The sequence below is a fragment of the Chlorocebus sabaeus genome, chromosome 18 (assembly GCF_047675955.1).
Source record: "Chlorocebus sabaeus isolate Y175 chromosome 18, mChlSab1.0.hap1, whole genome shotgun sequence".
Lineage (NCBI taxonomy): Eukaryota > Metazoa > Chordata > Mammalia > Primates > Cercopithecidae > Chlorocebus > Chlorocebus sabaeus.
Window position 1 is genome coordinate 45,571,815 of NC_132921.1, and position 26,937 is coordinate 45,598,751.

General features: G+C 52.1%; 1 protein-coding gene across 43 annotated transcripts in view; it reads left to right on the plus strand.

Moving 5' to 3' along the window:
* The window catches only part of CELF4 (CUGBP Elav-like family member 4), a 318,992-nt gene that overhangs the window by 63,690 nt on the left and 228,365 nt on the right, over positions 1-26,937 (plus strand). For all 43 annotated transcript variants that reach the window (XM_073006366.1, XM_037982942.2, XM_007974213.3 and 40 more), the window contains exon 2: positions 15,940-16,022. In XM_073006366.1, coding sequence (XP_072862467.1) covers positions 15,940-16,022 — 83 coding nt within the window. The remainder of the gene's footprint in view (positions 1-15,939; positions 16,023-26,937) is intronic.

The following is a 26,937-nucleotide window of genomic DNA, read 5'->3' on the forward strand; positions in this document are numbered from 1 at the left end:
ATACATAACTTGTTCACTCCAACCACTGCAAGGCTTTCCCCTCCTCCTTCTTCCTACCTACCTCCATCGAGGCCCAGGCAGCCTGCCTGGCCTGCAGGAAGGTTCCCCAGATGCCCTGTTTCTGTCCATGGCTTCCTCAGGCCTCTACAGTCTGAAGCTTGTTTACTGGACCACACACCACCTTACCTGACTTCCTCCATGTCCCTCTGTCCCGGGCCCATCCCCAGGCTGGATGCCCCTGAAGTCAGGTGGTCTTTCTTCTTCTCTTTCCCTGCCTTCTCTCCCCAGGCCAGTGCTGAGCAATTATCAGGCACCCCAGACACTTAATGATGGAATGGAGACCCGCAGGCCCCAGAGGGCTACCAGGGGCTGGGGCTCTACCTTGTCCCACCTGGGCCCTCCGCTGAAGGAAGAACAAGTAGAAGCAAGATTAAAAGCCAGAGCTCTGATTCATCCTTCCCACTTTCATTCTCTGGAACTTTCCCACATCAACCTGCACTTAACCAGAGATTTTACAGATAAGGTGGCTAGGGTCCCTGGAAGTCCAGGGACTTGACAGAAGGACCCTATCCTGGCCTCTGAGCTAAGTTCAGCTTCCAACCCAGTGTCTTGTCACAATGCCATGCTGTGGGGGCCTTTGTGCCCAGGTTTTGTCCCCTTCTGGTTCTGCATCCCAGCCACCCCCACTTTCCCTCACTCCAGTCCTAGACTTCTGCTCTCAGCTGGCCTGACTCCTTGGCCATGGCCCACGTTTCTGGTACAACTAAGGCCTCTGCAACCAGCCCCATACCTCACAAGAAGGGTAGAGCTGGCGGTGAGCCCCTGCTCAGCCTCAGATTCCAGGCAGGAGAGGCCTCAGCTGGACTTTCCATCCACCCCACCCTTCTTGCCTCAGCCTCCCCAGTGGGGCTGGGTTACATTCAGCTTAGCTGAAACACAGAAAGGTTCTAAAGAAAATGAGCTAGAAGGCCAAGAGAAGGGGTAAACTGAGGGCACAAAGACAAGATGTACTCAGCTGCAGGAGTCGGAAGAGGTGCTTAGGTCAGGCTGCAGGCTGGCTCTGTCTGGCACAACTCACTCAGCCGGGGCTTGGGTCTCCACAACACCTCTCCTCGGCCCTACTCTTTCCCATCCCTGGACCTCTCAAGGTCAGTGAAGACAGAGAATAGAGCCCTACACAGCTGTAGAACTCGTGAGTATTGCACCTGTGCCTCCCTTTCTCCCCAGCCCTGGCTGCCACCCGCTGTCCACCCAGGCAGGGGCAGGGGCACTGGCTGCACTCGGCCCACACCTCCTCACATGAATCTGTTCTCTCGGTTCCCTTCCGTTTGGTGCACAGCCTTGGAGACACACCTCCATTTGTTGACTCACAGTCAGCTTCCTACACAGTTTGTCTGGCTTACTCTCCCCTTGCCAGGGTGGCACTGGGCTCCCCAGCCTTACTCAACCCAGGAGGCGGGTGGTGCACCTGAGGTCTAGCTACCTTACTGACCAGATGTGTGGTCTTGGGATGATTGACTCGTGCTCCTTTCCTGGGTGTATAAAAGAGGGATGTGTACTTCCCATTCCCCACTCTTCCACTCATTCATTCATTGATGAGTCTGTGCCAAGGACCCACTTGGTGCCAGGACTGTGCGGGATGCTGAGGACACAGACTCATGGGTAGGGATCATCAAACCCACTTTACAAAAAAGGAAACTGAAGCCCAGAGAGACCTGTTGACCTGCTGGAGGCCTCCAGTCAGCACTGTCATGCAAACCATTGACCATCCCTCACCCCATGCTTCCAGTCCCCATGCCAGGCCCTGTGCCAGGAGTAGGGCAGACAAGAGGCATGCAGAGGGAGCCGGCCCCACCACTGCAGAGCTCATAGGGTCCGCTTGAGAAGTCAACAGGTAACACGGATGAGAGTGCTCAATCCACATTCCTTCCCTTCCCACGAGGGGCCTGCCATCCTCTTGGGGCTCCTCGTCCCTCCCAGGCTGTTCCATCTCAGTGCTGCCAGGACCCTGTTCTGCTCCTGTATGGAGATCTGCCTCCTATAAACCTTGTCTGCAATGCCCCAGCTTTCCTCTCTCCAGCCCTCCGCAGCCCACATTCCCAGGTCTTGACAATTCCTCTCACAAAAGAAACAATTGAAACTGAGGTGCCTCTTTGGGGATGCATGGAGCCAGCTCTTTGTCACCTAGGCCCCTGCCAGCTCATTACCACCTCCTGTCATTAGCATCTTAGACACACACACACACAAGGGAAACAAAACACACCAGTGTCCTAGACTCTTCAAGCAAACCATCCGTCGCTCTGAGCCCCCACACGCGCTGGCCTGTGCTGTACAAGAAGTGGAAGGAGATCCCTGTCCCCTATGAGTGTGTACGTGTGTGGTTATAACCAAGGAAAACACACACAGGTCCTACAAAGGGAAGCAGACAACAGACAGTATAAAGGCCAAAGCCATTTTTCACTCTGTAGGGAATTTAAGGATCACATCACAACCATTACTACTGACAACAAGAGTAATACCGCCCATTAGTTATATCCCAGGTACTCTATTGGGCACCCAGGACCCCAGCAAGTGAGTTTCATTATCCCCATTTCTCAGATTCTGGAAGAGACTCTGTAAACTACCCCAGGGCTCCCAGAAGAAAGCAGAAGCTACTGTCACAGTCAGACCCACCTCCCTCCCAGGCCAGGTGCAACCCTCTCCCAGGACTCCAGACACCCTGTGGATGGCAGCGATCAGACCACAGGGGTGGGATGGCTTCCTCAGAGTCACCAGCTGGCTGGTGACAGGAACCTCAAGGTCCCATGTTACCACTGTGTAGGGATGGGGAAAACGGTGCAGTCTGGAGTGGCCAGGGGGAAAATTAAATAGGTAGACAAGAGAGAATATAGGTGCTAGTCATGAGGCAAAACACAATGACAGGAAGGGACGGAGGAAGAGGAAAGGACATAAAGAGGAAAGAGAAAAGGAAGGGAAGAGGAGGGGAGGGGAGGGGAAGGAAGGGGAAGGGAGGGGATGGGAGAAGAGGGAAGAGGAGGGAAGAGAAGGGAAGAGGACGGAAAGGAGGGAAAGGAAAGGAAAGGAAAGGAGAGGAGAGGAGAGGAGAGGAGAGGAGAGGAGAGGAGAGGAGAGGAGAGGAGAGGAGAGGAGAGGAAAGGAAAGAAAAGGAAAGGAAAGGAAAGGAAAGGAAAGGAAAGGAAAGGAAAGGAAAGGAAAGGAAAGGAAAGGAAAGGAAAGGAAAGGAAAGGAAAGGAAAGGAAAGGAAAGGAAAGGAAAGGAAAGGAAAGGAAAGGAAAGGAAAGGGAGGGGAGGGGAGGGAAGGGAAGAAGAGGGAAGAAGAGGAGAGGGGAAAGGAGGGGAGGGGAGGGGAAGAGAGGAGAGGAAGAAGAACAGAAAGTGAGAAAGCCAAAGAAAGATGTTGAGGAAGGCACCTAGGGGAGTGTTGAGGAGGAGATGGTGCTCTTACAGGCTCCAGCCCTTCTAAACCACTCCAGGGCCCCCAAACCTACTCTGTTCAGTCTTTGAACATTCAGAGCTTTCCTTTAGCACACCCTTCCCTTAAGGCCACTCTGGGTTGGAGATTCACTCAGATGTCCCTGCAGTGAGTTCTCCCCCCGCTGAGTTGAGTAACCTCCTTCTCAAGGCTGCAGAGTCCAGGGTTCAGGACATGGGCTCTGCAGGCAGCCTGCCCATCTCACACACTGGCTCTATCAGGGACCTGGTCACAAGATCTCGGGCAAGTCTTTAATTTTTGAGTGACTCCATTTCCTCACCTGTGAAGTGGGGATGATAAGTCTATTTTATAGACTTACATTAAATGAGTCAAAACATAGAAAGCCCTTAGAACAAAGCCCAAAATACAACCAAAAATCAGTAAGTGTTTGCTGCTATATTTGTGCCACCAATAGGCCCTGCACAAACTTTGGCTTGATAGGTGTGTTGGTTGCACACTCATCACCTGGCCTTCCAAGCATGCTTACTGATAGTCTCTTTTCTTTTCTTTTCTTTTCTTTTTTTTTTTTTTTTTTTTTTGAGACAGAGTCTCACTCTGTCACCCAGAGTGGAGTACAGTGGTATGATCTCAGCTCACTGCAACCTCTGCCTCCCAGATTCAAGTGATTCTCCTGTCTCAGCCTCCTGAATAGCTGGGACTATAGGCGCATGCCACCATGCCCAGCTAATTTTGTAATTTTAGTAGAGATGAGGTTTCACCATATTGGTCAGGCTGGTCTTGAACTCCTGACCACCTAGGCCTCCCAAAGTGCTGGGATGACAGGCATGAGCCACTGCGCCCAGCACCGATGGTCTCTTTTAAAGCAGGGGTATGTATTTCATGGCAAATTGTGGGCCATCAATAAATAGTTGTGAAATGAACGAATGAATGAATGAAGCATCTTTTCACTCCATCCACAGATGACAGCACCTCCAATCCCAGTCACATGGTTTGTTTGGTCTTATGTAACAGTCAGCTGATAAGCTGGCTTCATTTCTCTCTTGGTGGGCTCTGTGGGCATGTGGGTGGGTCTCTAGGAAGAGAAAAACTAGAGCTAAATGCTGGGCTCTGTCTTACCCCATAGGCCAGGCTCCCCATTTACCAACTCCTCCGACCCACCTTGGGCACTCCTTGAGAGTCAGCATGATTGCAGGATGACCTGGAATAGCTCTAGCCCTCCCCAGGACCGGGGCCAGCTGGCTCTGGAGCAAAACCCAGAGCCCCTACTCCTCTGAAAAATGAGAATGCTGCTTCCTTAGGGCCCCCCTGGATTTGAGGGATTGACTCATTGAGGCTGACGTCCCAGTCACAGTTGCTGACTCCCTCTTCACCGCAGCCCTCAGGTTAAATATTGCTAAATGCCTTGATTGAACTTATCATATTGGCGTTGGGTGCAGCCCAAAGCCCAGCCAGAACAGTGGCTTAAATGACCAAGATCATGAGAGAAAGACACCCTCTATCGAGAGCTGGACTGTGGCCTGCCAGGACAGTGTGAGATTGTTTTTCTGCTTTTAAAAAGAAAATCACATTTTCCAAACATTGATCCTGTAATATGGGACTCCTGGCTATTGGTCTTTTCAAAATAGCCTATCGTGGATGCTGAGGTTGGAATTTCTTGGTTATGCTTGTTTTTTAAAAAAATTCATTGCTGTTATTCTTTAAGTGAATTAGCGCCTCTTAGGAAGAAACCAGAGGAGAGAGGCGAGATTATTTCACCTCACCAGGTGGGTCCTGAGTGCCACCATATGACCAGACCCTGCAATCAAAGAGGGGTGGACACACCCTCCCCTCTTGAATTTTGTCCAGCTCAACCCAACTACTCTTATGAGACCCTATCCTGGGGCTTGGTAGGTGGCTCCAGAGAAGAGGTCTAGACCTGGGAGCTATGGTCTGGTTGAGGGACAGGATTCTCACAGATGAGAACAGCAGAAAGCTGCTCAACCAAGCATTCATTTGAGGACATCAGACATGTTTGAAGGAGACCTAGCAAGGGCTGAGAAGCTGGGAGGGTTAGAGTGAGGAGCTGCAGCTTGAACAGGGTTCAAAGGGTTGGAGATCTAGTGGAGGGCCCGGGAGTGGGGAAGGCACTCCAGACATGGGGAGAGAATAAGCAAAAGCCCACAGTGATATGGTCACACACTGCTGGGGAAGGGAGGCATGGCTTAGCAGTGTAACCCAAAGGGAGGGTCTATCCTGAGAAGCCACAAAGGGACTCATAGGTCCACTGCCTTGCTGGTATGATCTATTCTCCTTTCATAGGAGGAGAGTCAGAGAAGCCCATCGCACACACACACACACAAGCACACACGCACACAAATCATGCAGGCAGAGAGCTGTCCCTGTGGATATATCAGGAAGAGCTTCAGGCCTGGGGATAGGGACGGGGGCTTCAGAGGCAGTCCAAGGACAGAGTCCTCCGAGCTTCCCTCTGCATGGGGAAGGCACTCCTCCTGTGAAAATGACCCCCATCTCCACCTCAGCAGTCCCACAGCCATGGAGAGCTCCAGCGAGGGGAATTTTCTACCACTCACTCGGCAAGCATTTGCTGAGCTCGCTGTGCAGATATAAGACACATACACAAGCCAGCAAATGATGCTAGCCACTGGAGCCTCAGATGGGGCACGGTATGATTCTTATGCGCTGAGGAGGTCAGGGTGTCAGGCCAGGGCTGAGCCACGTGGCTGAGGTCAGCTAGTGAGGCTGTGAAGTTCTGACCAAACAGGCCAAGAGGGAGAGGGAATCCAGGCAGGGGTGGAAGGAGTGAGGCAGAGGCTCAAAAGCTGTCGGTGAGGAGGGAGGTGGTTTCCGTCCCAAACCAGTGAAGATGCCTAGCTTCGTCGGGGGCCCTGTCTGTCGGCCCATATCACACAATTTAGCGATGGTTTTGGTCTTACCAAGTGGAGAGCCCCTTCCACTGTGGGCCGTCCCCACTGAGTTGAGCCTGGCTTCTCACCCTGGTCTAAGAGAATTCAAACAGGAAGATCTAAACTCCTCTACCAGGTTCATTAGAAAGGAACATAGTTCAGCTTCTAGGTTCTAGCAAAGAATTTATCCTGGCACTCATGTGAGTAGCAAATGCCCCAAATGCATTTGAAATCCACCCTTGATGCTCAGCTAGAGACCTCTGCAGAGGAGCCCATGGCATGCCTGCCTTTGACATTTGAGAGGGTACCTGTGATAGAGGAGGGCCAGGCACCACCTCAGCTGACTCTACTTGGGTCCCTGCAGGAAGAAAATGAGGTCACCTTTGAGCCCCTTATCCCAAGAGAGGGCCACAGGATGGGGGGTGGGGAGAGAGGACCTCTTCCTTCCAAGGACCCTTGTGTCTCCCTGAGCACAGCCCATCCTCACACTGTCCTCAGACACTGCCTAGGGCTCCTGGAGAGGGAAACAGGAACTGAGCCCAAAAATAGTCATCAGGAGACCCAGGGTCTCTGCTCTCCCACTGTGGCCACATCTCAGAGCCTCTCCCAGTCTCAAGCTTCTGAGCTGTCAGATGCTGATAATACCCCCCTATCCCCAGACTATGCTGAGGTGTAAGAATGCTGAGATCATGCACATGACAGCACTCTGGCAAATCAAGGCCCTCTGCCGAAGAAACATACACAAGGGAGCACCCTCATGCTCTCTTGGGGACCAGTAGGAGCTGCTGGCCAGAGAAGAGGTGCAGAAGCAGGCCCCTGGCTGCAGGAACAAAGCCCAACAAATGTGGTCAGCTGAGCAGACTTCACTTCTGTAAGCCCATGTTGGAAAGGCTGACACCCACCCTGGGCCAGTCCCTACTTTCCTGAGCCTCATGGGCCCATCAGCCCTGGCCAGATATGGAGGAGCGAGGGGCTCTTTGCTGAAAAGGGAGACAGGTCATCAATATGTCACATCCACTTTGTCTTTTTTCACAGTGCTATAAAGATGGAGCAGCCGACATCAGACATGTAATTCTCAAGCTTTTAGGGCATAAACAAGGGCAACTGGCAGGGAGGGACACTTGGCAAAGGATCCACTGGCTGTTTCTTTAACCCTCTGAGGTCTGCACCTCCTTGTCTAGAGCCAGTTAGGTCCCTCAGTCTGAACACGCTGCCCTGAACTCAGCAAGGAAAGAAAGAGAAGGTTGGTCCCTTTCCTGGGAGATTCAAGTCTAGCTTGAGGAAAATCTGGACCACCCCAGTTCTGTGCATGTCTCTGTCTTGTGGTACAAAGGGCAGAAAGAGTCACAGTGAGCCATTTATTTTCCCATACCACGCAGAGGAGTTTAACGCAACAAAACTCACTCGCACTCTGGAATGGGCCATGTTCTTCTCTGGAGTTTCTGATTTAAAGAGAGGAGACTCTGGAGGGCAGTGCAGAGCCTGAAAGAAGAATGCATGGCCAAGGGGGAGATTTCAGCACTTGGAGAGCCCTTAAAGACGAGAGCAGGCTGCAGCCTCTGATGCACTGGCTTAGGGGACCATCCCTCTTCCCCCTCCCCCACCTCTGCAGTCCCCATCACCCCCATCCCCACAGGCTGCCTCCTCTGAGGAAGACAGGTGGCTCCTGCCACCAGGGGCCTGAGCGATGTGTTGACTTCCCCAGACCTCATGGCCCACCTTTCCCACACCCCCATCCCTGCAGCAGCCACTTCCTGCTGCCACTCCGCTCACACTCACCCAGCCAGAGGCAGAATGGAGCTCAGCAATCTCTGCATTCTACACTGTCTGCCACTGGTGGAAAGGGGGTCCTGGGGTGAGCTACTCCTATAATAGAGTATTTACTTTCTGGGCGAACACATACAAATGCAAGGCAGACAAAGACATGTAGGATTCTAACTGCAAAATGAGAAGGACCATTGCCAAGGGCTATGAGAGATGTTGGGGTTGAAGTAGTCAGGGAAGGCTTCCTGGAGGAAGGAAAACTTAGACACTCCTAGAAAGTTACGTGGGCCCTCAAGGAGTGAGGCATGGGGGAAGGCAGCAGAGGAAAGGATGATGTTCTTAGGTTTGGGTTTACCCCATGGGGGTGGAGAAGCAAGAGGAAGTCAGAGATCTATTCTGTGGGTGGGGAATCACTGTGTCACATGGAGAGAAGACACTGCAGGAATTGTTGGAATACCAGCACAGAGTACTCGGAGGAGTGGAAAGAGAGAGGGAAGAAGATCTAGGTGGAAAGAACTAGGGAAACAAGAATGGCCAGGAAAGCTCCTGGGAAGATGGCAGGAGGGTCAACCTGTGGCTGGACACACAGAGAAGAGCGGAGAAAGTGGCACAGACCCATGGGGTCTTTTTCCCACCTGTTACTCAGTCCTGCTGAGCCCCAAGGGCCCAGCCTCAAGTTGTTCACGGTTGAGGTGAGAAAATGAGGCTCATCCTTGAGGCCGACCATGGGCAGAGGCCACACGCGAATCCACAGAAAGTGAGACCACAGTGGCCGAGGTAGATGCTCAGGGCTTCATCTCGGAGTAGGACCTAAGAGGTGGGTCTTAAAGGCTGTGTGGACTCTGGCCAGGCACTCGAGGTGGGAGGATGTTTGCAGAGGAAGAATATGTACATGAAGAGCTGCTCTGTAGCTGCCTCTCCCTCAGGTGGCAGCAGAACATCTTCTTCAAAAGGTACCAGGAAGACTGCCTTTGCCCACCCAGAGCACGAAAGACAGAGCCTGGATGGGGGAACAGATGTGACCTCAGAACATCAGCAACCCTCTTCCCAGTGAAACTGGTGGACTTTCCCTCCCTCCCTCTTGCTATCCACTCCCAGAGATGCTATTATAACTTCTCTGCAGTGGCCTACATGTTTTTTAAATCCTCCAGGTGATTCTCAGGTGCAGCCGGGGGTGAGGATCACTAAAGAATGATGCTCCGCAGCTGTGATTTCAGGCACCATGGCAGGTGGATGAGTGGAAATTTGGGGCAGAGGGGCCTTCAGGGAGCCCCCTCCTTGGCCCCTAGGTCTGGCTAGTGGGCCTCCTGCTCCCTTCTCATTCCCCACCCCCCAGCTTTTTCCCACTTCCTCCAGGCCAGCCAAGTCCAAGGCCTAAAGGATCTGATGTTTTATTAAAGTCCAGACCTTCCTATTCTAGGGCCACCTTCCTCTGGCTAATTCTGTAATTCAATTAGTAGGAAGGCAAGGCCCAGCTGGGGTGGGAGGAGGGAGAGCATCACATCGGGAGCCTTCCCTTCTGTGATGATTACACCCCAGGCTTCGGCCTTGTTCAGAATTGGGCAGGAAATTGTACTTCCTTCACTTCACAATGACAAGGGCCTTTTATCCTGGCACATGGGGGCTTTGTAAATTACTGCCATCTCCGTGCAATTAATTCTGCTGCACTGTGTTTCCCCCCACATGGGAGAGGGCACCACCCACCTTTTTGGGCACAGCACCACCCCTTGCACCATGGTCTGCAGGCTGCCCATGTCGGAGAGGGGCATCTGCCACCCCTGCATGCACCCGAGCCTGATAGCACCCTCCCGCTGCCCACGCTGCCTGCCTCTCCCTGGCCCAGTGCTCACCTCTCTTGCCACACTCCTTCTCCCTTCCCTCCTCACTCTGCCAACATTTCCCAATCTCCCTTCAGTGCCCCAATCTTGAATCTCTTTCCCCCACCCCCATAGTCCCTCTTGGTCTCCAGCTCACAGACACCTGAACGAGCAGCTGGGCCCTCCATTTAGTCGTATAGACATAGAAGAGCCTGTCTCCACCCTCACCGAATTGAAAGTCTATTCAGAGACAAGGCATCAAGCTGGTAAATGGAAGGGATAAGTAAATAAGAATGGTAAGTGAGAGAAGGTGACATGGCTGAATAAGGAAACAGGCATGCAGGCCAAAGTATTCAGTGTATGTGATAGAATCTCGAGCATTAGAGGACAGGCAGGTCTGTGCTGGCCAGAGTAGGTGGGCACGGGGTCCCTCTCAGGTGAGGAGAGGAGGTGGGCATGGCATCCCTCTCGAGTGAGGAGAGGGTGCTGTAGGGAGCCCAGGTGTCAGCTCCTGAGGACAGCACTGTGGTGTGATTTCTCACCCCACAGTTCTGTTACCTCTCCGCCCCCACCCCACCTTGGATGATTTCCGAAGCTGTCTCGCTCCAGAACAGGCTGCGCTTCTATCCTGCTTGATCCCATGACTCAGGAAGAGGTGGGACAGAAAGCGCTGACCCCTAAAGTGTGGTAGACTCTGTAATGAGCCAGTGCTGGGAGAACCATCCCAGACACTGGGACGGGAAAGGGGGCAGCTCAGGGTGAGGTCCTAACCCACCCAGAGAGCCCCTGGATCACTTGGGTGGCTCTACCTCAGGTCCCATCAGAGTCACACAGCTGGAAGGGCCCTCGAAAATGGGAGGGAGAGGATGGGGAGGTGGTTGCACCATCATGGATTCCATCCCCCAAACACCAACCCCCAGAACTCAGGGCCAAAGAACCAGAACCATTTACATTTCCAGCTTGCAGTCGAGAGCGCCTGTGTCAACCCCCAGCACCACAGCAGCCAGCCCCAGCTCAGAGGAAGCTCTGAGGCAGGGCCACAGCCACCCCACCAAGGATAATTTCCCTCATGAAGTATATTTGCCAGGTGGCAGATGTGCAATGATCTTTGTCTCCTCAATACAGGCCATGGGCCCTGCATCCTGTCAGGCTCACCTATTCTCACCCACCTCCTTTTCATTTCATCCTCCTCTTTTAGCAAAGATTTTTTTTTTCCTTTCAAGTTAATTATGCAAGTGATACACGAATACACTCTGGGTCTAAATGTGTCAAACAAAACAAAAAAAGTGAAAGTCATAGGAAACATACCCCCCTACTCCCCACCCCGTACTCCCTGTTTTCAGTTTGGTGTGACTTCCAGACTTTGTCTTTCACATGTAAATACAGGTCTGAGTATATAATGGGCGAGTTGATTGTGTCTCCGTTGTACATACATGGCGTCTATTATTTCACAACTTGCTTTTCCCATCTGACAATGTGGCTTTCCATGCTGGTACACTGAGGGTCTTTTCATCTTTTTAACTGCTGTTGGGTATTCACAGTTTAAAAATGAAAACATTCCTGTCCTAAGGGACATTTAGGTGGTTTTTACGTATTTATGTTTTGTTTTGTTTTGTTTGCTATTCCAAGCAGCCACACTGGATCCTTGCTGACTCCTCTGTAAGCACAAGTATATGTGGATCGTAGGACTTGGGGGGGGATTTCTGGGTCTGAAGATGGGGAGAGATTTCTACGCCACCAGCTATATCCCCAGGAAGGACGAGGCACCCTCCACAGACCTTCTCAAGCCTCAGCTTTCAGAGCCCGGTGCTAGCCTCTGTCCCACACTGTCTTGTGTTGTTAGGCAGCTGCTCCCTGAGAAAATCCCGTTTCCCACCTCAATTGTGAGTTCCCAAAGGGCCCCACCAGGGATGTCTCTGGGGACACCTCAGTACATCATAGGAGAGTGAGTTTGGCAGATTGGTGGCTGTTGGGCCGAGGCTGATGCTCCCCACCTTCCCCGCTCTCAGCTGGACACCCTCACAGCCCACAGCCCCCTCCTCAATCCCTGCGAGATGTGGAAATGAGCCACAGGAAGTCAAGGTCAGCTGTTCTAGCTGGGCGTTCTGTGTGTCCCATCCCCATTCCCTCTCCAGGAGAGAGCAGTGAGTGTCCAATGGCTGAGGCTTGGGCACCCTTTCTTCCCCAGCCCCCCAGCACCCACCCCAGGCCTCTCACCATCCACAGCACCCTGTGATGGTAAATTCTCCTCCTGCAGCTCCCTCCCCACAGTCACCATTCCCCCAGGGCTCTGGCCTCAGCCAGGGAGCAGACTGGTCCCTTCCTTTGAACCCCGGAGTCAGCGTTAATAACTGCTTATCCGCATTTGCCTTTCTCAAAGAGCCTTAAGATAGCCGACTAATCTGCCGTGCTGGCGTGTCAGCCGCTGCATCAGACAGGCTGGAGATGGACTGGGAAGGGCCCGGGGTGGGACTGCCCAGTCAGCCTCTGTGTCCAACCACTCCCGCCTCACAGAGGTGCAGAGGGAGAGAAGGAAGGGGCTTCAGCACCTCTCCAGCCCCTGCTTCACAATAGTGAACTGATATTGACACTGCAGCCTGCACTTAGTGAAGCCTGCAGAGGCTGTTCATACTCACTGGCAAGTAGGTCTCCGCACAAGCTTCTGAGGGCCATTACTTTTCCCATTTTACACATGAGGAAACTGAGGTGGGCCCTGCCTGGGAAGGGGCTCTCCTGGGCTTCTCTCTCTGCTTCCTTCTTTCATCTCTGATCCTTTCACAAATACATTCCTTTTCCACCTCCTCTCTGAACCCGAAAAGGGAAGGGAGGCAGGAGGAATTTCTACACTGGAAGGGGAGGAAAGGGGTTTTCATTGGGTGCAGGCTGGATGGTGGAGGAATCAGGAGCTGCAGTTGTTTATCAGCCTTTCCTGGGATCAACTTGGGGGTGAAGGGGGAAGCATGTGAGAGTGCACTGTCAGGTTCAACAGGCTCCTGGGAGCTCTTGGGGCAAAAACCCTCCCATCAGGAACCCGCCTATCAACCCTCGGGCGACCTCTGGCCCTGCCACCACTATGGAAGTCCAGTGTGCCTCAGTGTCCACAGATCTTGGACAGCTCTCAGTAGCCTCTGAGCACCATTTCTGTGCCTATTGCCCCCACCAAATTAGCTGAGGTGTTCTGGCATTCAGTACTTTCAAGGAATACATATTAGCCTGCACCCATATGCTGGGCACTGAGAACCAAGTAGAAACAGAACAAAACCAGGTTCCTAACCTCATCTGAGCACGGGGAGCCTGCCCATCAATGAGCAAATATATGTGACTCTGTCAGGGAGTGATGGGTGCCAAACAGAAAACGCAATGGGACAAGGAGTCCGGGTCTGTGTGAGCGCAGGGCTATGTCAAATGGGGTGGTCAAGAGAAGTGTCTCTGAGGAGGTCTCATTTGAGCAGAAACCAGAGGGAAGGGAAGGAGCACACCATGCTGATAGCAGGTGTGGGGTCGGGGAGCCTTTCTGGGCAGAGGAAAGACCAGTGCAAAGACCCTAAGGCAGAGTGAGCCTAGCGGGCTGAGAAGTAGTGAGGGGGCCGGTGAGTGGGGGGGGAAGACCGGAAGGAGATAAATTCAGGGGGTGGAGACGGCAGGGGGAGGTCACCCAAGGTCTGGAGAATCCTGAAAGATTCTCGTTCACAACAAAGTTGTGAGCTCTCTCAAAAACCGTGGCAGAAATTCCTGGAAGATGGACAAAAGCAACAGATTCTTTTTCCTCTGGAATCCTTTTCTTATTATCTTGGGCCATGGAAACAATATGGTCATTTCCTCCTCCTACTCCTCCTCCTCTTCCTCCCTCCCCTTATCCTCCTCCCTCCAAACCTGCCCCTGACCTTGTCCCAAGCTGGCTTGCCTGCGTGCAGCAGAGGCAGTGGCCACCTCCTGGTTGCAGGCAGAGGACAAGGCCAACAAGGGGACGGGAGGAAAGACGCCCCCGGGAGAAGCAGGCGGCAGCACGAGGGACGACGTCACGGGGGCCTCTGACCGCTATTCATTTCAGTCCCCGGGTGTCTCCATCAATAACCGTCTGCCAGTGACCAGGAAGGAGGAGGACGGGAGAGGGAGGAGGGGCGATCTGGTGTCTGGAGGAAGGGAGAGATGAGACAGAGTGGGAGAGAGGCTTCTCTGACGCTTCTCCAAGCCTGGGGCAGGAGTTGGGAGGTGGGGAAGGCAGAGGGGGCACTGGGAACCGAGAGTTTCTGTCTCCCAGGCTTTTCTCCCTGCTTCCTTCTTTCATCTCCGTTCCTTTCACAAATACATTCCCTTTCCACCTCCTCTCTGAAGCCAGAAAGGGAAGGGAGGCAGGAGGAATTTCTACATTGGAAGGGGAGGAAAAGGGTTTTCAATGGGTGCAGGCTGGATGGTGGAGGAGTCAGGAGCTGCAGAGGACACCAGGAGCATTCTGTGCCCGGCAACCAGAGTCTAAAGCATGCCTGGTCACAAGGGCTGGCGTAGGTACCAGACTGGCACCAGCAGCCTGTGGGCCTCATGAGAGGAGGGCCTGGGCCACGAGGTCTGGCACAGAGCCTGGCACAGAGTGAGAACTCAGGAAATAAATGGCCATGGCAATGACCAAATGGCTGGCTGTGGAGATTGGCTGGGGACGGACTAGACCAGCCAAGGAGGGCTGCCTGGAGTAGGTAGAATTTGATCAGATTCTTGGACGATCGACGGGTTTGGGAGAAGTGAACATGGGGGAAAAGGGCATACCAGGTGAGGAGGTGGTGAGAGCAGACGAATGGGGGGCAGAAGGGAGCACAGGTTGTTGGGGATGTGGCCTTGGATAAGACCACGTAAGAGAGAGCGAGGAACAAGAGAGGCAACGATTCCACAGGGTGCCTTCTCTGGGGCCATGGGTGGCTTGAAAAGGTCTGAGGTGACTGTTCCCCAGAACACTCAAGCCTGCTTTCGCCATAGTGAGCTTTTGAGTTTTCCCCATGGTTTTGAGCCTTGCAGGCCTCCCAAGCCACCTTTAGCCACATCTGCAGGCAGAGGAAGAAGGCCTGACACTGGGCACGCTGGGCAGCTTATGAGAACTCCCAGAAAGACTCCCCCATCCCCGCTCTCTTGGCCTTGTCACCACACCTAAAGGACAGCACTGAAAAGTCACCCCTTGAGTATATTGCTCCGTCAAATCCAGATTCCCTGTCGACGGGGTGGGGTGTGGCCCAATTAGAATTACTCAGCGGGAGAGCTAGACTGAGCCTTCTCAGTTCACAGGTGGGGAGACTGAGGCCAGAAAGAGGATGTGATTTGTTAAGGTCACCCAGGGAATTAAAGGCAGAGCAAGGGTGATGTAGCGCTGTGCCTCGGTGGCCTGGATATGCCCTAGAAGCCCTATGACTTGGAGGGGTGTGAAGACCACCTGCCACTGCAAATTAGACAACAGAGGTTGGGACAAGGGACACAGGGTACGTTTATTTTATTAGGAGGGCCTGGCTTGGGGTACTCCTTACAGACTGAGCCTTTATTTGGAAGGCTTAGAGGAGCCCTCCACCATCCCCGAGGTAGCAGCGCCCAGCACTCCTACCGGCCAGAAGGAGAGTCCATGGTCAAGTGTGGCTAGAGGTGCTGGGGGTGAGGGGTGGAAGCTGCCCCTTCTAGGAAGCGTAGGGGCTGACGCTGAAACAGGGCAGAGAGGTCTGAGGCACCAGGGGACCGGGTAGGGAGAGAACCGTAGGGAGAGGGGGGTGTAGTGGGGGGAAGATGCAGGGTGGGGAGACTCCGCGGAGGGAGAAAAATAGAAAAGCAAAGGGAGGTAGGAGAAGCAGACAGCCGGGAACACGGAGAGGCAGAGAAGCTCCAAGAAGAGTGCACGAGAGAGAAAGAGAGGTGGGGACAGGGACCGAGCGGCAGGGAGGGGCGGGAGCCTGGAAGGCGGGCGGCAGGGCGCGTCGGCGGGCTCGGGGGCTCCCCACTGACCCTTCTCGGCGCTTGCTTCCCTCCCCAGGCTGCGCCTTCCTCACCTACTGCGAGCGTGAGTCAGCGCTGAAGGCCCAGAGCGCGCTGCACGAGCAGAAGACTCTGCCCGGGGTAAGTGGCGCCCGCCGCGGCGCAAGCGGCCGACGCGCCGATAGGGGGCGACTTCGGGAGGCCGGGCGGCCGCGCGGCGCGTGGGGAGAGAGCGTTAGGGCGCCCGCCGCCTGCCTGCGCTCGGGAGCCCGCGCGCCCCCCAAATCGCCGGGCTCTCGGCCGTCCGGGCCCGACGGGATCGGGGCAGGGACCCCACTTGGCCGTGGCCTTGAAGGTGGAGCCTGGACGCCGTTCCTGCGCGGGCAGTCTGGGGCGGGGGAGCGGCGCGGGGCGGGGGAGCGGCGCGGGGCGGGGGAGCGGCGCGTCCCGGAGCACCGACCGGAGCCGGGAGCTGCCTCCGCCGGGCCTGCGGGCCGCGTGCGCGATCGAGTCAGCCCATCGAGTCGACGCCGTCCGCTCTGGGCGGGGTGACTGGGGGGCGGCGTGGGAGGGGGCGCTGCGAGTGAGATCACCGCGGTTTATTTAAGGAGCCAGCCCTCGTCTTTGATAAACTATCGCGCCTCGGCCCTGGTTTATAGCTTCTGTGCGGGGGAGAAGAGAATTATTTATGGCCCCCCTAACTGGGTGTGATATCAGCCATGGCTATTATCGAGGCTAGTTCATCACCATAAAATAAGAAGTGTTCTTTGGGTCAAGGGTCTGCGCGGTCTCTCCTGTGGGTTCAGAGAGATGGGGCGGTGGTGAGGGGGGAGAGATATACGGCTGCTGAGTATCTAAAGATAAATGGAAAGATGTGTGTTTGTGGGCATAATTTAAAGAATTTCTAAATATAGTGTTGACGCTTATACAATGGACACTGCAGGGAAGCACGTGTGTTCTATAAGTATGCACACCCATGCTTACACATGCATGTTTACATTCTTACCAAGCCAACCGTATGTAAACACACGTTTCCATTTCTACCCCACAGCGGGAAAGGTTAACCAGGTAGACGGAGAGAAAATGCAACTCCGGGCGGGGGCAGCCTTCCTTTGCATCAAAGATCTTTCTTTACTCGTTTAGGGGTGGGGAGTGCTGAATTACACAGGGCCTTCCTTCCATTAAGACAGTCTTTGTATTGTATTTTGGTATTTGTGATTGCAAAGCACGGGGCTGAGTCATCTTAATAACATACCCACAGATGCAAATATATGGAAATGGAGCACCGCACAGATTTTGTGTGAAGCCCAGCTCTGGCAGGGTGGCCGTTCCCCAGTTGTTTTTTCAGTGGCGCGGCTACATGCACATATATTATAGTAATTACTTTCTGGGTGCCCTCTGTAAGATGGCAGAAATATGCTCCACATCGCCCCATGTTATGTGTGAAGCATAAAGCCATATTGTAGGATAATCAAAGGCTTCTGAGGAAGGTTTGTGCTGATTAATAAAGTGTTTATGGTACTTTGTTTTGGGGGAGATTGTGATAGATATTTTAGAGCCACCCAAATGGAATAGAAAATACCACATTGTTATGGGAGGCCCTTCATCAGCTTGAGAGAGATTGCTGGGGAGTTTCATGATGGCTAAAAGCCGGAATCAGATGTGGAAACAGACAGACAGAAGGTGGGAGGGGGAGGTTTAGGATTTTGAAAGGGGTGAGGCTGGGAACTGGGAGTATTTCAGTAGCAAGTGTGGATTGTTGAGGATCTAACATTAACTTGTGGTTGTTTATTTTACATATAATAGAATAGCTAAATGATGGAGTGTATTAGTTCTTTAATAATTTATAGAAATACTTTGATGTTGCAGTAATTACATTAAAGGTCACATATCAAAGGTAATTTGGTTGAGCAGCTGTGATGGTTTCTCAGAAGCAATCAATATCACTGTCCGTGGTGCTGATTTCACCAAGGGGCCTGCCAGATTAAAGAAGGCTTATTACCAGGCAGAAAAGCCCAGGGGAAATCAGGAGCACGTTGGAACGACGCGCCAGCCCCCCTTCCACCGATAATTAACACTATTCCCCATAATCTGTGCTAATCCTTCATACTAGGAGATCCAGTGGCATTTTTCTGAAATCACAAAGACAAGTTGAGTAAGTTTGAGGGAAAGGGCAAAAAGAAACGTGAATGTATGTTGGGATGGGGAAGGGGGAAGATAGATAGAGCCCAACAGCAGAGCTGAAACATAGCCTAGAGTCCCCTCAAACACCGTCCCTTCTTCAAAGGCTTCACAGGGAGACTCATGGCCTCAAAAACCTCATCAAACAATTCTCGGGGCAGGCACAGCCCACTGGAGGGAGGGGCGGGAATAAAAGACCAGATTGCAGCTCGCAGTTCCGAGGGCACATTGTCTCCACACAAACCTACATGCAGACGAATGAAATACAAAATGACCAAGTAAAATTATTCTTTAAAGTGGAGTTGTTTTGATTCCAGAAAGCAGATCTGGTGTTTTTGCTGTTGGTTGGTTCTCTCCTTTGAGATCAGAGAAAGTGTGCCACTAGAAAATGCAGGGACGGGACCAAGCCAAATGCTCTCACCCAACCAAATAATAGGTGCTCCTGCCAGCTGACACTGTGTTCATGGCTGTCTGTTTGGGTGAGAGGCAGAGGGGGACCTCTCCTTGTCTGGGGTGGCCACACTAGGTGCCCCAGCAAGCACACTTTATGTCTGACTAAGGAGAATGAAATTGGAAAAAAAAAAAAAGGAACCTGGAAAACTAGTAACCTCAGCAATTTAGGCACTTTTCCAGACTTCAAAATCCATTAAAATCAATCCATTAAAATCAGCCCTCCACTTTCTCACTAAGGAGAGAAAAAGGAGAAAAGATAGTACAGGCAGCCTATGCTGTTTCTAGCAAGTTACGGAGCTTGCATCCTGTTGCCAGCAAGAAAAATAATCCCATTGCTGTCATACACACACACCACCACCATCACCATGAGCAACAATAACAAAATGACAGAGACAGAACTAGAGGCACCCCTAGCACATGTCTTCATTGGGGGCCTGAAAAGGGAAGCTGACATTTCTCTTGGGATCAGTGGAAGCTCAGAAACCAGACCACAGTGGCTGTTCTTACAAATCAGTGATACGTGATTCCCAGTATCCCTGGGAACCAGCCTAAGCAGAGCCCTCTGATGGCTGATGGAGTCATCCCTGGACCAGTGTCACAAATGGATTATTATTTTTGAGTTTGGCATGTTTCTAGTAGAATTAGATTATTAAACTATGAAGCTTCATCTGGGTCTTTTTGAGCACTGCCTTCTGCCAGAATCCAGGCAGAGTTTTTTTCTAATCTCTCTGCCTCTCTCTCCCTCATACTCTCGATCTCACTCTTTCCTGGCTTCCTGTTCTTTTCATGCCCATGCCCCTCTAGTCACAAAATTTGTTTCACTATCCACAGGGGACCGTCAACATAGGGCAGTTTCTCAATCCATCAACAAGTATGTCCTGTGTGCCAGACGTTCTGTAAAATACAGAGATAAGAAAACCACATCCACCTCCCCGCTTGGAATTGCCCACCAAGTTGGGGATGGAAGCCACACGCACAAAAATATCTACATCGTCAACAATACAAGGCAGCACATGTTATTATAAAATGGATAGTGTGGACAATTGTTCAATAATCACAATATTTTTAAGCACTTACTATACGACAGGCATGATGCCAAGCACTTTACCTACATTGCCTCATTTTATCTTCACAACCACCCTATGAAGATGTCATGATTATCCCCCACAGAGGAGGAGATTGAGGTTTGCCCAAGGTCACAAAATTGGTAGGTGGCCAAGCCACAACCAGCAGTGAGTCTGCTACCAAAGCCCAGGATACCTGCCTCTACCAGTGCCACCAGTTGCTTTAGGAATTTAGAGAGAACCAGGATGACCATGGAGTGGAGGAGTGACTCAAAGTTTTCATTCAGGATATGGGCAGGGTGGGAGTAAACTGAGTCAGATGGGAGCACCAGTCCAAGAAACTGCCCAGAGTCGAGGTACACACGACAGGCCCGGAGTCAGGCGACTCACACGGGGCAGCAGAGACCCACTCTGAGAACCACCTGGAGCCACAGTATGCACAGGAAGCCTCTTGAAAGAAATCTCTTCCTTAAAATCGACCCGTGATGCTTTGTCACAGCTCCTCCAGCCATTGGGACTTTATGGGAAATTGTCTTCCAGGAAGAGCCCTTCTGTTTCCAAAGTTGGGAATACAGGGTCTCAAGGGAGATGCTCAGATGAGAGAAAACCAGGTGCTATGACAAACTGTGGCCAGCACTTTGTTCCTTTGGTAGCAGAAAGGGCTTCTCACCAGGGCTGGCAGGGAAAGAGCTGGGTCCAGTCAGTAGGAGGCCAGGAAGCAATGGGAATTAGAGCTGGCCGGGGATGGGGGTGAGGGAAGTGGGAGCTGTATCTGCTTGGTAAACATTAAAGTTCCAACTCACTAGTTAAAGATTGGCTTTTGTGTCCTCACTCCAACAACCCTGGAATACAAAGCAAACTAACACACTCCTCCCTGCTGTCTCCCCCTTCCCCTCCCCTCATGTCAGCCCGGCAGACATGCAGAGTCCCGCCATCGCACCTCCCGACTCAGGTCACTGCGACTCAGGATGGGTCACCTCCATGGAAATTCAATGTGACCTTTGAGTTTACCAGGAAAGATGTTAAAGTGGGAAAATTATTTTTAAAAGAGCTCAGTTAGATTTCTAGCACCACTATCTCAGAGTGTCTCTCCATTCTATGCCTTCCTCTCACTTTTCTCTTTCTTAATCCCATTTTCTCCTCCTTTCTTTCTCTTTTTCTTTTTCTCTCTTCTCTTTGTGCCCCCATTTTCTCCTCTCTTCTCTCCCTCTGCACATTTTCCTCTATCTCTCTCACCAACACTTTCTTCTTTTATCCTTCACACTTCGTCTCTCCTTTCTCTCTCCTCCCTCCCTCTTTCAACTTTGGCCCACCCACCTCAACCCTGACACCCATAGGAGGCTCTGGTGGGGCCCCCGTCACCATATGGGGGCTTCCCTGGCAAGGCCCATCTCCCTTCCTGACAGTCCTGCCATTGTGGGATCCATCTAATTTTATGTACAACTGTAAAGATGAATGATAAGTAGAAAGGATGCAGGCAAGAACAAGATGAATAAATTATAAAGGGCAAATGATGACAAGACAGGGGTCCCCAGAGACAGTGATATGATAACAGAAACTAAAGACGAATTTATGATGGATGTAGTTAGCATGTATGGAGGTTGTTAATTCTTCGGGGTAGTTTTACAACTTCTAGTGATTGGTGCAATCAAAGCTTTTCATTTTAGAAATGGGATGTGTTTCCACTTGTCTGTCCTATAGGCACAGTGTTGGTTTTTGTCTCTGAACAGTGAGTCTGGGTCCCGTCAGCACCTGCATCTCCCCCTGCTACCTTCTGTGTCTCTGCAGAGATCATCTCAGCCAGATCCACACACTCTTCCAGTTCCCCGGTCCTGTTGTCCTTCCTCTTGCTGAGTGTATTAGCATGGGACTACTGCAACAAAGTACCACAAATTGGGTGGTTTAAACAACAAAAATGTATTGTCTCACAGTTCTGGAGGCTGGCAGTCCGAAATCAAGGTGTTGGCAGAGTTGGTTCTTTCTGAGGGCTGTGAGGGAGAATCAGTTCCAGCCCTCTCTCCTCACTTCTGGGAGCCTCAGGCATTCCTTGGTTGTAGACGGTGTTCCCTCTGTGTCTTTGTGTCACCTTCCCAGTGTACACTGTCTGTGTCCAGACTTCTCCTTTTTATGAAGACAGCAGTGATTGCACTAATGACCTCGTCTTAACTTGATCATCTGCAAAGACCCTATTTCAAAGAAGGTCACTTTCATAGGTCCTGGGGTTAGGACTTCAGCATCTTGTGAGGGGAACACAGTTCAACCCATAACACTGAGAAAGGGGCTGCCCTGTGGCTCTTCCACAGTAGGGAGGATAAAGGCCCACAATAGTGTCTGAGTCATGGGGGTCCCCCAGCCTTTCCTCTGTATCTCACCTGGATTCATGTTTTCTTCTTTCTCTCTTGGGAGAATGGATGATATATCTTTCTTCTTTCTCATATTCCCCAAAAAGAAGTATTCATCTGTCCTTTTAGGGCAGTGGTTCTCAATTTTGCCCTGCAGGGTACATTTGACATTGTCTGGAGATGCTACTGGCATCTAGTGGGTAGGGGCCAGGGCTGCTGCTGAATATCCTACAATGTACAGGACAGTCCCACAGCAAAACATGATCTGGCCCCAAGTGTCAACAATGCCAAGGTAAAGAAACCCCATCCCGGGCCTAGGGCAGGTAGAAGGTGGGACAGTGAGGCCCTGGGGCAAAGCGTTCCTCCCTTACTCGCTGGTTCTCATTCATTCAGGGAACAAGCCCAAAGGTCCTTAGAGTGTTACAAGAGGGAGGACTTGTGAAGAGGCAAAAGCTCCAATGGTGTAAGCACAGGGTAGGGGGAGTAGTAGGGCAGGAGCAGAGGGCAGAGCCCACCTCCGGGCATTAAGGATCATTTGTCGCCTGCCATTCACATGCACTCATATCTGCAGGGCAGACTTGACCCAAGGGCTTAGCAGTTTCGGCACCAACTCCAGCTCAGCTCTCTCCTGGGTTAGGTGAATGGAGACTTTGTTATAACGGAGTTGGGGCCAGAACCCAGGCCTTGAGACCCGCTCATGTGGGGCATTTCTCTAGCCCATACCTTCATAAGGGCCCCCACCCCAACAGCAAACAGGCTTGGCAGGCATGGGCCCTAGCCAGGCTTTCCAGCCAAACAGGATCTTCACCACAGGACACCAGCCTGGGCCCATTATACAGAAGGGAACACCAAGGTTCCAAGAGGGAAGTCCGAAGTGCTTTACATCCAAGTACTGAGGGCATAGGGGCTACATCTGTGATGCCTTTGAAACTTGCCTCTTCTCTTCAACATTAGCTCTCAGCCCAGCCCCATGTCCCACTGTATTCATGCCAAATCTTTTCAATCTCCTCCCCATAGAGACATCTCAAAGTCCTCCTTCTCCCTGGGGATGTGCCCATAGTCTTCCCTCCTAGACTCCACTTTCTCCTTCCCTGCCCCAACCACTGTTCTGAGGGTTCCCCATTTTTCAAGCAAGTGGCTCTTGGCTCTCACAGGGGCCTCATCTTCTCAGTGGCCCCCATGACAGAGTCCAGACCTTCCATGGACTGTTCCCAGAAAGGCTTCCTAACAAGTTTATCTGAAAGAACCAGAGAACCTCTGTGCCTGCAGTCATCATACATGATTTGAAGGAAATAAACAAACAAGAGGGCACATGAGATAATGAACAGAGGGAACCTGGGCCAGGTCCAGCCTGCCACCAACAAGCCACGTGGCCTGGGCAGAGCAATGAGCTCGGACCCTCCCTGGACACACCATCTAGACTGTGAAGGAGGTGGTGGGCCAGGTTGCCTCTCAAGCCCCTTCCGGCTCTGACATTCTTTATATTTCTAAGAATAATGAGCTCAGCATTACTCACATTACTTAAAACAACAGGGACACGAGAGGAGGGGGGAGAGCGAGGACGACAGTGTCTCCTGCTCTCCACTACCCGAGGCCATTGGTGACAAGTGTAATAAAGCGTGGGTCAGGTATGTCTCTCCCTGATGCAGAGCATCCAGACTGCCTGCCCCCCAGGGCTGGGGCTGGATTCCTGATGGTACTCCCACCCCTGCCCTCTGCTCAGGTCTCATTCTAAGGACACCAGACAGGCATTTTGCAATTTTCACACTGCCCTAGTGTGGCTTGGATCACGGTTGCCATCACCCAAGTCAGCGGCAGCAGCATTTACAGATAGCCTGCCCCCTGCGGAGTTTGGTTGTGGGAGGCAGGGTGTCTGGCATCAGACAAAAATAAGTAAGACACGGCCTGTTGCAGAAGGAGTTTATAATCTGGTTTGGGAGGCAAGTGTGAAGACAGCTCATGATCCAGAAAATATCCTTAGGGGCCCCAAAAACGGTAGTGATGGGAAGTGCCCAGGAGTTCAGATGAGAGAGATGGCAGGATAAGCCAACATGCCCTGGAGAAGCCCACACCACCACGGTGGCATTCTGCTTCCAGGCCCTCACCACTCTGATGCATTCTTCAGAGGCTGGCCAAGGGTGTCATTGGAAGATAAAGGTCCCACCACCTGCAAACCACCCAGGGCTTCTGTCACCCATAAGATTCAGCCAGGGCAGACAACATCCTGGCCACAAACCCTCCAGGTGCACATTGCCTTCCTGCAAGCTCCTCTATTTCCATATCATTTCCTCTGCCTGGAGAGTCTCCATTCACCCTTGGAGGCCCAAATCCAACATCACTTCCTCTGAACAGACTCTCTGCCCCGCTCCGGGAGCTTTCCAATCCATCCCCATCCGCACCCAGCACTGCTCTTGGGGCCCAGGCTGCTCCGTTAACTCCACAGTTCCCATCTTGGATTCCCAGCCTGTACCTGCTTTCCTGTTTCTGCGCCTGTGCCTGGGACTGGCCCAGAGCAAGGATGGGTGGGAGGGAGGCAGCTCCCCCTCTGCTGAGCAACCTTGCTGGCCTTGGCATTTCCAGAGGCACCAACAGATCATTCTGGCAGCTCCCATTCCAGCCATATCACCTCCATGCCCCTCCAGAAAGTCTTCAGCCTAGCTCACCCTGCGGGGGTACATTTGGAAAGAGGAGAAAGCCTCACTCTCTGGTCATGGATGTAGAAAGGAAGTGCTGTGTGGAAGGTGCTTTGGCCCCAGCAGTCGCCGCCGGCGCAGGTGTGAGTGTGGGCGTGTGTGGAGCGAGGTGTGTGTCCACCGGAGCGGGAATGTGAGGCTGCCGCGAGGGCTGTGCCTGCGTGAGGTCCGTGTGAGGCTCCAAAAGGTTTGTTGACCTTTCGCCAGAAAACGAGGCTGAGAAACAGAATGTCTGTGTGAGCTCCTGCTTCGGGATGGATGTGTTTTAGGATTGGAGGGTTTCTGCTGGGGCGCATGTGTGTGGGCGTGCAGAAGGACAACATGCCTTTGTTGTTGACCTGCAGGGATCCGGAACTGTGGGCTGCCACATTCCATCAAAAATGGGCAAGCCTGGGTGATAATAGAAAAAAAAGGTATTGTTCTTTATTCTTTAATTCCTCATGAAAACAGCTGTTGTAAAGAGGAAAGGGCTGGAGTGCAGGGGAGATGAGTTCTCTCTAGGGCCCCGAAGTTTACTGTGGTTCAAGCACCCTTTTTTTCATCAGAGGCATTTGTGGTATGTTCCCACGATCCCACCAGGGGGCGCCATGCAGGTGACATCCTCTTCTGGTGGCTGAAGGAGCACAGTGTGTTTAACGGTGAGCCTGGTGTGGCCCACCCTGTGCCCAGCACAGAAGAGGCAAAATGATGCCAAACGCTCTGCTCCACCCTTCAGAACACTGTCAGCCTATGCAGAGGACACCAACCGGCTGGATGACTTGGGGAAGCCACCCAATCTTTCCAGGTCTGAGTTCCCTAATTTCTATCATGAAAATCACATGTGCGAGCCCTTTATATGCTGTGAATTGCTATAAATCATCCAAGTTGTATTATTAATGACAAAACAATGATGTGAGTGGGGATGACCTTCGGAGTCCTTTGCCACAATAAAGTCCTATGACTCCTAATTCACAGATGAAATAATTAAGAGGATAATAAAAATATAGAATGGCTCAAGTATGCAGTTTGGACTATATGCCCCATTATATTTTCGGAAAAGAGCTAGGATGACCAGAAAGGACTCCATGGAGCAGGGAGGACAGAAGTTGGTTGTGTGTGTAAAGAGAGAGGAACTCAGGAAATGAGTAACAGGAGGAAGGTTTGGGGAGCTAGGGCAGTGTGAGTTTTCCTCCTGGAGTTGGGGAGGAGAACAGGGAAAATGTGTCTGGAGATGGAGGAGGCTTCTCTCACACTGCTATGCTTCAGAGCCTCTAGCCCCTTGCATCCTGCGGGCTCCAATCAACTCCATGCAGATCAGTTGCTCTGAAATCCTGCACATGCCGGGCATGGCTTCAGGCCCCAGCAAGTCCCCAGCTTCCCCGCTCCCTAGAAAGGCCCTGCCTCTTCCCAGCCTACCCACCAGAATCCTCCCAGGGTATCAGGACCTAGCCCCACGCTCCCTTCATCTGTGATGCTCCTCTAGGTTGCTGTAACCCACACTGAACTTGCCCTTGCCTGAACCTCTGCAGGTCAGCAGCACCGGAAGTCTAAACCCTGGCTAAAGTGTGGGCATCAGATCAGCATCACCAGGGTCTGTTAGAAATGCAGAGTCTTGAGCTTACTCCAGATCATCTGAGCTACGTCACTCAGATAGCACCCACCACCCTTTAACAAGATCCCTGGGAGATTCGTGGGCACAAGAAGTTCAACCACCAATGGCCTAATGTTAGGCTTTAAATGATATTGTCTTAATTGGAGCACTCCCAGAAGCAGACTCGAGACAAGCAAATTTGAGCACAAATAGTTTTTTTGTGGGGGTGACCCCAGGAATTGGGTCAATAGTGGAGACAAGGAAGAGAGGAAATCAATAAGGGTGTCTTATCAGGCAGACCAGCTACCACTGCGGGTGTTGCTGAACCCCACTGGGACTCTAGAGCCAATGTCAATCATACTCCTTGGGGTCATCCCACCCAAAGGGCCAGAGAACTGGGGTATTCATGCACCAATTTCCACCAGGTTGTGGCCAAGAATGTGCCCAGGGGTCTTCTGCTCTCTAGCTTTTCTGGTTTACTGCATGGGTGCGCAAAGTGGGCTCCACAGTTAGAGGAAGCCCTCGAGCTAGAAGTGCTGGTGCTGGCAGTTGGAAGTCAGCCCACTGTCACTGAGGTGGGGAAGAGAAGGAGTCATGGGCAGGACACCACCTACATCTACTGCAGATCAAGCCTGGCAACATCATCCCAAATAAGAGAGCAGATCAAAAAATCCTGTCTCTCTAACCCCGATGACAGTTCCCATTCACTGTGTACTCGCTATGAGCCAGACACTTCACAAATATTATCTCATT